The sequence below is a fragment of the Halichoeres trimaculatus genome, unplaced genomic scaffold (assembly GCF_033239565.1).
Source record: "Halichoeres trimaculatus isolate MK-OKI-2021-1 unplaced genomic scaffold, fHalTri1.1 fHalTri1_scaffold_18, whole genome shotgun sequence".
Taxonomy (NCBI): Eukaryota; Metazoa; Chordata; class Actinopteri; order Labriformes; family Labridae; genus Halichoeres; species Halichoeres trimaculatus.
This window is the reverse complement of record NW_027437196.1, coordinates 16,037,017-16,049,094: the sequence shown is the minus strand read 5'-3', so window position 1 is coordinate 16,049,094 and position 12,078 is coordinate 16,037,017. Positions and strand designations below refer to the sequence as shown.

Here is a 12,078-nt window from a genome sequence, read left to right as displayed (position 1 = left end):
GCAAGGGATATCTATTTCAGAGAAATATGGCTCCACAGAATCCTCATTTTAGTTGTGTGTTTGTGAGCTGGGCCGGCTGCTGGCAGCAGAAAGAGTGACTAATGGCTGAGAAGTTTTGTAGTTTGAGGCTGACTAATGACAGACAGGTACCTACTTTTAGTCCTGGAAACAGTGGGAGAATTCTGTCTGTATGCAGACAACTGCAGGCTGGCTGGGTATTGACTGTTCTCTAAACCAATCCACTGAACAGCAAGTGTCCAGAGGGAGCTTAGCAACTAGAGGTACAAAGAGAGGGCCTGTCAAGCTTTAATTTTAGGTGTGCATAAGAGTGGAAGTAAGTGTTATTTGTCATTCCAACAGTTTGGAGTCTTTCTTTGAGCTGCTTTAAAAAGCAAGAGCTAAAGTACAGGATTGAATGGATTTTGCTGTTTCTCTCATACACTTAAAACACTTTTTCTCTACTTGCTTTTATCAAACACGAGCTGTTAGCCCCCTTTTACACAGGTACTGTCCTCATTAAATTTCATAACATTGTTTGTGAAAAATCAAACATCTGAACCATTTTTTCCTGGCAGCAATTGTCTGAATGTCATGACACCAAACTAGGATAAACTTTCCCATCTTGACTCAACCAAACATAACATTTTGTATTGTAAGGGCACGTGTGACAGTCCTCTGTTGTGAGGTGCATAAGAGGCAATCCCTGAAAATGTCAAGTCTCAAAGTTATCGAGAATATATGAAGAGTTTGCTAAGCAGAAAGGGCAACTTAGCACTGCATCAAAAGCCAGCCTGCTAGCAAGCTAGCTAAGCTAGTGCTTCATGTTTGTTAAATAACACACATTGGTCGATTTATCCTTTCAAATTGATTTGAAAGATTTAAATATTATCTCTATTCCTGACTCTGAAGTTAAATAGTATCCTTTCTGAATCAGGGGAAGCTTAGACTCTTACCGCACCAGCTAATATGAAAGTATAGCCTTTGCCAAAGTTATCTCTCCCTAATCTATTTTATTTCTTTTGTTTGAAGTTTGTGGGTGCTGACTTATTCCCCCATTTCCTGTGAGCCTTTAGCATCACTCATTTAGCTTGCAAGAATGTAGAGATCATGTATCACTGGCTTCAAAGACCTTTTTTCTTTCAGTACTCTTGTTCTACAAAAAGGGGCAGGGTTTGAACTTAAAATAAATGGCCTTAGATGGTGTCCAACAAAGGTATGCTAATTCAAATGTTAGGAAAAATAAGCTAACATTGCTAAATTAGCTTTTTGCTCATGAAAAATGTCTCCTTTTACATACTGTGCTAAATGTTTGATCTAAAAACATTATGAGTAACAGTGTGTACTTTCCATATTAAATCTGAGTACAGGTGTCTGTGTTGAATGCAGACTGGGTTAAGCAGGATTATTGGCATCTATAATAGCTTTAATTCTACCCAGTTATGAAGCTATGCCGCAGCTAATACAAATTAGCTAACTTGATTAAACAGCCTTGATTTAACCAGCAGCAGCATGAATATTGTATGAATGCACACACATAATTTGAAGATAACATGTATTATTGAATAAAACGAAATCACGTAATGAGCAGAAATAGGCAAGGCATGTTTTATGAATTGCCTGTAGATTACCCTCCTTGGACATTAAAAGATAAATATCCATGCTGGCAATTATGCAAATGATCAAATGTTTGGATTTTCAGTCAGGCATGAGCAACGAGACAAATGGGAAAAATGACTACAAACACTACAAGACTAATCACTGGGCATACACCAGGTCCTTTAATCTTGACAGAAGTAAAGTAATTAACACATTGCTGTCATTAAGCTATGATCACTGGTATGAAACAAGCCAGTATGTTACATAAAAGCCCACTGGAAATGATTGGCCAAATTATATTTTCATAATTTATCTCCGGTAATAAAGACAGATAGGGATCCTAATGGGAAGAAATTACAGAGGGAACCTGGGGAAAGTCTCTAACATACCTGGAACAATGATTTATTCTCTCCATTGATAGGGGGGAATTATTCTCCATATCTGTGAGTCACAGATGAGACTTCCAGGTGTGTGTCAATAACAGGCTCTGAATACAATCTGAAACCGTCAAATGTCAGCTTTATCTGATAGCTCTGAAGCCCAAAGCTACAAACACGCTGACATTCTGCCTGAGCAGGAGGAGACGAAAAATCTCAGACAACAAGGCATTGTGGGCTTTTTATTGAGTAGCAGGGGAAGCAACATCAGTGTGACAGCAAGACAGCAAAAACATTCTATAAAAGTTCATGCAGCAGTTTCAGACGGGGGGAACAAAAAGGACTCTTTTGGCTATGAAGAGAGTGTGAGTTTACTTTTAAAGTCTCCTGAACGCTAAAAAACCTTTTATATATGATAGAGATATGCAAGAATGTTGTCTTCAACATTAAGTTGATGCTTGTGTTCTGTTTGAATGCATAACAATAAAAGCAGGAACAAATACATTCCGCAAAAACCTGCTTATTTCATACAATAAAGCTCATGTGAGCAAATTGCAGCTAGTCATGAAAAAGACTGAGGCCCCGTTTACACGACAGCGTTTCATCTGAAAATGCTAAAACGCAGTGAAAAAAATCTGCGTTTACACGGAAACGCTGATGGACCGAAAACACTGAAGTAAGCATGCCAGGCCTGTAGGTGGTGCTTTAAATGTCTTGTCCAGAAGCCGCTTTTGGGAGATCTCCACCGAAGTAGAGCTGAACTGATCAGCTGGTGCATTGGGGAATACAAAGTGCAAAAGTGGAGCAACAGATGCACATTTTGTATGAAGACAGTCAGCAGATTCAGCAGATTGAGCAGCACAAGCACAACACGGTAATTCACGACGATTGTATCAACGGTACTGTGGTCCTGTTGTATGAGCTCGCGCGAAGCGGAGTGTGACGTCATCGTTTCCACTGAATACACCGGCTTACTGTTTACATGACAACAGTGTCGGCATCGTATCAGAAAAATCCTACTCTGGAGGCTGTTTTCAAAAGTTTGCGATTAGGTCGGCTGAAACACCGTTTCTGTGTGAACGCGAGGCTGAAACGCAATAAAACTTTTGCGTTTCACCCTAAAACCGTTGTCGAGTAAACAGCCCCTGAGTTGATTACTGATGGCATTTCATGACACAAAAATTCAAGTTATTTCCAATACTTTTTACTACTGCAGTAGTCCTCAGACAACTGAAGTAACAAAGCAGAAAAAGGCTTTGTTTTTGTTCATATTCTCTACTGTGATAATTTAGTGAAATGATTTGGGCACCAAAATATATACAAAGTGATATTCCTCTTCAATGCCAATTTTACCTCCCATAAGTTTTAGCAATATGGAAATCGAGGGATCAGTATTGGGACATCCAAATTTATATTAAATGTATAACTACAAAAATAATGTATAACTTTTATAAAATTTAGTTAAAAAAAGGTTCACATTTCACAAAGTCTGAGCATCCCAATGCTTCTGGTGAGTGTTTCTCTCTTTTTTTGGAGACTTACTCTGCTTTTTGGGTGCTCATCATTTCTGAACAATCTCAGCATCCTTTAGACCAGTGTAATGGACATCAATTCGCAGCAGCACCTTTGGTTGTATTTTTTCTGCTGTGGCCTCTTGGTCTGAGCAAAGTAAACTACAGTCCTAGTGGCTCAGACACCACATGCATCTATTGGAGGTGGACTGTGGGAGGAGGACATATTGGAAAAAAGTCACACACAGAGACGCACAGACACACACAGACACACACAACCAGAAAATACTGGAATCCACCCACGAGCGAAACTGGCCAAAACACAAGTCAAGCTGCACCCACACACACCAACACCCACAAATACACACACCAGTGCTCTCCAGATGGATGGGTTGTGTGATAATGTTTGAAATGAAGACGTGGATCACTGGAGTCCATCATCTTTTTCGACACTTCTCTGAGGAGTGAATCATGTGGAAGTCTGAGTGGAAGCATCAACACAGGACACCAGGAGAGCAGAAGGCCACGTTCACCTCAATACTTCTTTTTTTTTTCATTCCAGCTGTGCAGAAAAACTGGAGTGAATTGGGTTATTTCTTTCACAAAGAAAAAAAAAATGCGGATAGTTTTTCCTTTCCTTTGTAAAAAAACAAAAAACAAAAAAACATGTTTCATTGAATATTTACAGAAAGCAAACACATTTCTGATTTTACATCCAAGTTTTGTCCAAAAGGCTTTAAGACACTGAAGCTCAGGGTTATTGCCTGCAGCAGTTTTAAATCCTGGTAAGATGCCAGTAAAGGATTAATGTACAGCATAGTGACGAATCACTGCTGTTGATATGCTTTGGCACCAACTGTTTAATGAAGTCTCTCTTCATTAACAGGGAAATTACAACTTGTCTAATGAAAAGAAATCGACTAAATGCACTGCAGGTGTACTATTTGCTGCTTTCACCAAATCTACACTGTTTCTCATGTTTCCTGTTGGCAGATTTGTGAAAACAGCAACTATGTTGGTACACCGGTACAGTCAGGGATTTGACACCTGCACAGCAGCTTATACATCACCCACAGTGACATATGGGCTGCTTAGATCCCCCGCAGACTCGCACATTGGCAAAAAAGGCTGTGAACCCACAACCTTGCTGTTCAGTTGGTATAATTAACACTGAGGCGAAATGGGTGTCAGGCTTCTGACAACCTCTAATGAAACACATGGTGTCTCACTTCCTCCTACTAATCAGAGACAAGACAGAGCGATTAAAGCCCAAGTCTTTGTTCGCTAATGTCATGAATATGTGGCTGTCACTCTTTTTAAGGCTCCGAATCTGCAGTCAGGTTTCTTCTACTCCTGCCACTGCTCGTCTGAAACCCTTCAGGAACACTTAGGCGTCTGCTTCAAAGTGTGAAGAGAACAACTTGTACCAGCGACGGCACCGGAGGGGAGACGGAGATTAATAATCAAAAATGAGGAGGAAGAGAAGGATCAAAAGAGAGAAAACCCCACTGATAGAGTACATTAGGACTAACCCTTGTGATTACCGCAGCGTGCAGCATGTGAGTGTTTCAGTGGCAGACCACCCAGAGACACGGATGAACTCAAAGTGATGAGAAGCAGCCGCAGCTTAGCAAGGCGCTAACTCCAAAGCCTTAAAAAAAGAGCCAGCTTTTCCCTCTGAGGCAAAGAGCAGCACCGTAAACAAACTTTAAGCGCTGCATCTGCATCTGAAGTCTCTTTGCTGTGGTGCGGTGCGGTGCCACCCTGCCTGTCTCCCCTCTAATATGGATACTTCCCCTTGACAACATAAACAACTTGTCAATTAGCAGCCTGTTTGTACAAACATTTACAGCGTTTAATTCACCAGGGGAGCGGCTGACTGAGACTGTGTGAAGCTAACTGGGACCAGTGATAAAGAGAACTTCTCTGTAAGACTGTAATTTGAGTTTGTGTACTCATGAGTGGGAGACAGAGTGGGAGAGCTAAATTTAGTTGTAAACTGCTGATCGGATTTGTGGATTTGAAGTTCATTAACATGTCTAATGCTCTGATGTGCAGATAAAGTTGAGGAGGGTGAAACTGTAAACATGAGAGCTGATTGAGATATTGCCCCTTTTGCTTTTAACAGGACAGAGAGGAGGAAAAGTTTGAAAGAAAGATCTAATAAACAACAGACACGCAGAAAGGAGGAATGGCTCGAGGCGAGGAGGCCAATAAGGGGCCTGCAGAGACGCAGGAAACCAGTTGGAGAGGGATAACACAGAGACATCCAGAGGCTGAGATATCTGGAAAGACACCATCTGTCTCTTTTTTCCTGCACTCACCATCAGTGGAGCAGCCTGTGGATCCGTCGCTGGAGCAGTAGCGCATCTCGATTCTCTGCCTGCCAACCTCCAGGAGGCTGGGATCGGGGATTCGAGCTTTGCAGGTGTAGCGGAAACGCTGCTCGTAGTGTCCGCCGTTGTCAGAGATGTTGACAGGCGTCCAGGGCGTCCAAGGAGTGGTCTTCTTTAAGTCGGGACATGGCAGAGTATTGCATGATTGATACTCCTGCAATCACAGAAAGAGGGAAAACATTTTAATATTACGGCTCATTTCATGGCAAGCACGCTCTCAGGCAGGTGAATTTTCCAAGTCGAGCGTAGGAGGAGATAATCATAAATCATTAAAGCAATAATTAAACATGACAAGCTCAGTCAGAAATTCATTTCCAAAGCATAAAAATGGGCAGGACAATGGCTTTTGAAATTCTCAGCAGTGACTAATATGAAATTAAACAGCTTATTTTATGAGGAAATAAACAGCCTTTTTAGAGCTTTCATCATCACTCATCCTTGAAAGCCTCTTGTTCCAGTTTTGGCTGCTTCATTCAACTCAAAGTTGCCAGATCCTGCGCCACATACCCCCTCCAAAATAGCCCTCATAAACCAACCAAGCCCCCTCGGCTTGGCCCATACACCCCCTGACCATTCTGTCTGCACACATTGACCGCGGAGACATCCCCCATTAGAGCACTTGCTGAACATGGCAGGAGGCAAACAAGCCAAGCAGGAGAGGTCATTGATCAAGTTTAATTTACAACCAAGAGGAAAGGAAGGGGATCTGATAGAAAAGTTAACAGAGGACGAGGAGAAGAAAAAAGAGGCACTCATGGCGACTCTTTCCCCATCTGCATCTGGTATTAAGAGCCAGGCAGTAAAAATGAAAAACACAGCAGTGGAGCACTAACAGTATGAAATGTGGGGCTCATTCAGAAGTGCTGCAAGTATATATTTGCCTCCACTTCTCTCAGACCATTCCTATGTGGAGAAGCAGAGGAAAAAACAGTCTGCATCTTCTGCTCTGCTATATCTAACGCTGTGACTCAAAGACATAATAGGTGGGTAATGGGCAGTCCAGACCTCTCTTTGTGCAGAGTTAAATATATAAAGATTTGAAGGTAGTGAGAAAATGACACCGCAAAAGAGAAGGTGAGACGGCTGCCATTTTCCTCACACTTGTTTATTTATGCTGAATGGGCCTTGAGTGACTGCCAGACCTTGACAAAATAAGATAAGAGTTCCTTTCTGCACATCCGTCAGCCCGTCACATGGGATCGGCTGACAGGTCAGCTGAGGAGAGGAGCGGGTACATTATACAGTATGCAGGCCCATTTTTCACCGGCTTCCTCCTTCTTTTGTGCTCTCGTTTTCCATCTATCTATCCATCTTTATATTTCTCTCACCTTCTTCTCCACACACCGTTCATAACTCGCTTCCTGTCAGCTTGCTCTCTCCTTCCCCTTGTTTCTCTTCCCCTCTGCTTCATCTCTCTGTCTCTACCTATCCACCCATGTTTCCGTCTCCTCCTCCCCTTGCCACTCCTCCCAGGGGTACCAAGGTTAAAAACACAGGGAGGATTTAGATTCTGTTAGAGGCCCCGTGATGAATGGGGGTGTCACCTCCACCACACTTCCTCCATCTCCATCTCGCACAGTAATCATCTCCAGACATTAATATTTAACATCATCACGCATGAGCGGCCAGCCCACAATCTGTGATTATCAGCCAATAACAGAGCGGAAGAAAAGAGTCAATCTCAGCGTCTTGCCCCCACCGCCTGCAGCAACACTGAAGCAACACATGGCATGAACGTCGTGGAAAGAGGCAAACGTTCTGCGGCTGTTGTGCAGTGTGTGAGTTGTTGATGGTGGCTCAACACAGTAAATATTTAATGAGGCTTGTCTGGTAAGCGTTTTTCCTGTACTCTCATAGGATTAGTGTCGATGCACAGGACTAAGGAGATAATTACTGGGTTTAAAGCTAAACCTCATTCAAGGTCTCGAAAGGCATCCACATGAACTGCTGCTAAGTGTATGCAGCTTACAGGAAGGTGGTCAGTGTGTGTGTGTGTGTGTGTGTGTGTGTGTGTGTGTGTGTGTGTGTGTGTGTAACTAAGATGCCCCATTGACTGAACAAACACAAGAACTTTGTGGTTTCCTTTGTGCCCTGATATAAAAATCCTTGCACTGAAACTTCACAAACTTATTATTGGAGACAAACAGCTCTGAAGTGTTTTTCTGTATGAATTTTACCCATAACACTTTGCTTCCTGAATGCTGCAATTGGTGCTGAAAGTCTGTAAGAATTATAAAGGAAGAAAAAGTCTTTGGTTATTGCGTAGCTCTCATTTGGAAATGTTAAAAACAGCTTCTGTACTTTAAGAGAAGGTTTAAAACTTCTTTTGATGATGAAGAGTTTAGTTGAGGCTGGCTCAGGCTTAGACCAGGTCTTAGCTCTGTGGCTACAGGCTTAGACTGATACAGGACCTGATGCTCTGAATCTGAACTCATGTCTTCTATCCTCTATCTGTCAGCACTCAACTGACTTTAAAACTTCATTGTCTAGAGTTGTGACTTAATTCCAACTTCTTCTTTTTTTTTTTTTAAGGTATTTTTTATTTTTATTTTTTTTCAGCTTTCCATGCCTTTGATGGGATAGGAGAGGACAGTGGATAGGCCACCTGTGCCCCATGAGGTTCCCCTGACACCAACTCCTGCCAACTTCAACCTGTTGATATTTAAGGTGTTGGATGGGAAAAAACATTGAAAAAAAAATCATGTTTATCAAAGAAGCAATATCAACGTGTTTAGGAAAGTTAATTTTTTTCAGCTTATCAATCCATTGTATTACAAAATCATGAATTTTATTTGGCGCTCTAAACTGTTTTTATGAACTAGGAAGTTAGTTGATACATTGTTTTGGGCAAAAGAATCCATGTTTTGTTTTTCTTTTCTGATTTTCTTCCAAATCAAGAGCAAGTGCTCAAAGGGCCTCCAGAGGCCTGGTGCCTAGTGTTAGCCTCAAGGAGTTGCCACGGCTATCACTGAAGGAAAGCCTGTAAGAAGCTTGACCATGAGAGAATTTGTCATTCATGTCAAAAAGTGAAGCCTCAAAAAACCAATTAAACAAACAACACAAAAAAAGGTCGAAAACAGCAAAGAAACTTCAGGAAGGGCTTTAGTGAGACATTGGAAGAGCTATTAACTCACATTTGGGGTAATTATTTTGTACCAAGATGAAAACTGAAATCAGTGCAGTAATAAGCTCAGAGTGGGAGGTTGCACAGTTCTGGACATTATTATTTTCATCAAGGAGGTTGCAGTTTACTTTCTTAAGATTTCTTCTGTAGGGTAAGCCTGGTTTTAAATCACTTCAAAATGGGTGTGGTCTGTATTTTAGGTGTAACTGCTCAGGAAGCTATGGTATTCAACTACAATTCCAAATTTAAAAACATCAAAAACATGCATTTTTTTTATATAGCAAAGGACTCACTGAGCATTGTAAAGCCTAAAAAAATGGTCAATATTGAGCCACCTTTGATCACTTACATCGATCCTTTTAGCACTTAAACCATCAGTGTGAACAAGCTGTTGTTACTTCCTAAACCTAACACGGTCTCAGCTGATTGCTGTTTCACACGAGTCTGCATCTATTTTAGATTTTTGTGTTAAAACAGGTTTTCCTCACCTTGGTTGCTAGATAAATACTGCCGAGCACTCAGCTCATGGTAATTTGAGATAAGACGAGGTTGGATCTTATCTAACTGCAATGCTGTGTCTTTGTGTAAATAAAACCAACAGTAGGGTCTACATCTGTACATTTTATGTGAAGTGCTCCTGATACAGCATTTGTCAGGAGCTGGCAATAAATATGTAAATATTAGTTGATCTATTAATAAGTTTGTGTCTTTTTTTATATCTTTATATGGTGAATGGGGTGTCTTATACACATTGTTTGAACAAGCTGGAAGTACTTTCACTCTTGCATATATAAGAAAGAAATGGTGAACATTATGTGCTTTACATCTCACTGAACATTAGTTATGATGGCATCCATGAAAGTTATGTGACAAAGTTATGAAAGTAATATACTCGATTACATGAATGTTTTCATGTTTATGTCAATGTTTGCAGTCAAAAGGGGTGAAAAAATAAATTTTTCCAGTTAATCAAAATGTGCCAAAACATGTGGCAGATCATTCAAAAGAGGTCGAAGGTGAACATAATTTTTTGTCTCTTCTTTTGCTATCTGCTGTTTGTTCAATTTCATGTAAAATCAGAGATTATCGTTTGATCAATTTGAAATTTCAGAGTACTGGGTGAAGGTCGGCTTACAAAAATAAAGACCTGGGGTCATCACAAAAAGCAGATTTATACTAAAAAAGTGAACAAAACAGTGCTGAATGTATCTGGAGGCTACCCAGATCATTAAGTGAGATTAGTTTGTGACCTTGAAATTTGGTTAAATGGTGCAGCCAAAAAATTAAATGGATTAAAATTGTATTTAAACATTAATATTTTAATGGGACTGAAAGGTGGAATACAAATGAAACCACATACACCAAGAACTTCTCACCTAGTGAGAGGTGGCGGTGATTTGTCCGCATAGTCTTCACCATGCCTACATGCACTGAGTTGCTGACATGTGATTGGTTTAGTTGTTGTTGGGGTAAATACACACTTGAAAAGGTGTGAATGAATTACCCCAGGCTCACACTGAATCCTGTGCGGGTCCGGTGTGGCTTCGGCATGTAATCCGTATCATTAAAATCACTGGTGTAGGCTCACATCAGCACCACGCGGTGCGAGTCCGATTGTGAGAACTGTACAGCATAATGGAAAGACTCTGCAAGAAGTCAATTTTTCCTGCGTGCCAGAAAGGGTCTGCTCTCAAGCTGAATGAAATATGACAGGCTATACAGGAAGTGAATTGCCGAGTGGCATGAAGATCCGTTGTTTTTCCAAATAAAATCTGTATACAAACAAATGTAACTTGACTCTTCTTTGACAGTACAGTCGCGCAAGTAGTAAATGTAAACATTACATCACACCCGGTGACACGAGGTTGCAAAAGTGAGCAGCACAGCATCTCCTCACTCATTTTGACGACATAGATGGACGACGAGAGACTCATCCTTGAAGTGGAAAGTCATTCCATTCTATATGACACATCCAATCCTAATAAGAAGGATAATACAAGAAAAGAAAAAAGTAACATTATTTGAAATAATAGACATTAGAGGAATAAAGGTTTGTGTAATTACTCATTGCAGAAGGAAATAACAATTCCAAAAGTACTTGATAACACGAGCGTGCAATGTTACAGGCAAATACGTTTAGCTTGCGCAAAGTCCAGACAAGAATGTGAGCCTAATAGCTTCCCCGGCACCGGAGCCAGCCACAGCCTCTATCTGGAGCTAATGTGAGTTAACCTTCAGAGCAGATGGACCTGCCTGATTCAGTTTCTGAACTCCTGCAGGTCCATCTTGCCAGGCTCCATTGACCAATGAATTCACTCGGTTAAATTTTAACCGGCCCAATCAGGGAAGAGAGGCCGGAGTTGTGGGAGCAGACGTGACGTCAGCAGACTTTCGTACTTGTCAGTGTTCCTTTGATTCTCAAGTTAAATTTATAAAAACTGAAGCTGTCGTCTAACGCCTTTTTCACAGCTGTATCTCGTGATTCAGTAGTTGTTCATCTATTGTTTCTTAGAAGCATTGGCTCACATAAGCTACGTCATACCGTGGCTTGATGTGGATTGGTCCGTGGTGAGTGTGTTAATCAGAACAGTCGTCCAATCACCAGCTGCAGATTTTTTTTTAAAGTCCCGCCTCTGAAAACAAATCGGAAGAGCTGCTACCCAGATGGACTTGTGAAATTATTCCGTGGTGGATATATGAACATGTCCGTCTGGCGCGTCAGGTTAAATGTGAGTGGCAGGTTGTGGAAAATTTGCACGGAATCTGGACTGCAACCGTTCTGGAGCCAATGTGAGCGCGGCGTAAGTGACTAGTGAATGTATGTGCCCATAGGTTGTCTCACCTTCTACCCATCACTTTAATTATCTTCTGGCGTATTTTGCTTCATTTTTGTCCGCGCTTAGATTGGCCAATGTGTATTCCATCACAACAAAATTAGTCATGGAAATTGGTCAACCTGAACTAGAAGCTAAAAAGTAGCAATTTAAAATAACCTGTAACCTGTAATATTGGAACTGATAATCTCATTTTTAAGTGTGGATTACAATCAGTTATATATCTAGATGGAAGCCTTT

General features: G+C 41.1%; 1 protein-coding gene across 3 annotated transcripts in view; it reads right to left on the bottom strand.

Annotated features, from left to right (window-relative positions):
• The window catches only part of sema5a (sema domain, seven thrombospondin repeats (type 1 and type 1-like), transmembrane domain (TM) and short cytoplasmic domain, (semaphorin) 5A), a 180,541-nt gene that overhangs the window by 30,413 nt on the left and 138,050 nt on the right, over nucleotides 1-12,078 (bottom strand). For all 3 annotated transcript variants that reach the window (XR_012599841.1, XM_074693390.1, XM_074693391.1), the window contains one exon: nucleotides 5,809-6,034. Coding sequence is in view for 2 of the 3 variants with exons in the window: in XM_074693390.1 (XP_074549491.1) it covers nucleotides 5,809-6,034 (226 nt within the window). In the remaining variant the exon portion in view is untranslated. The remainder of the gene's footprint in view (nucleotides 1-5,808; nucleotides 6,035-12,078) is intronic.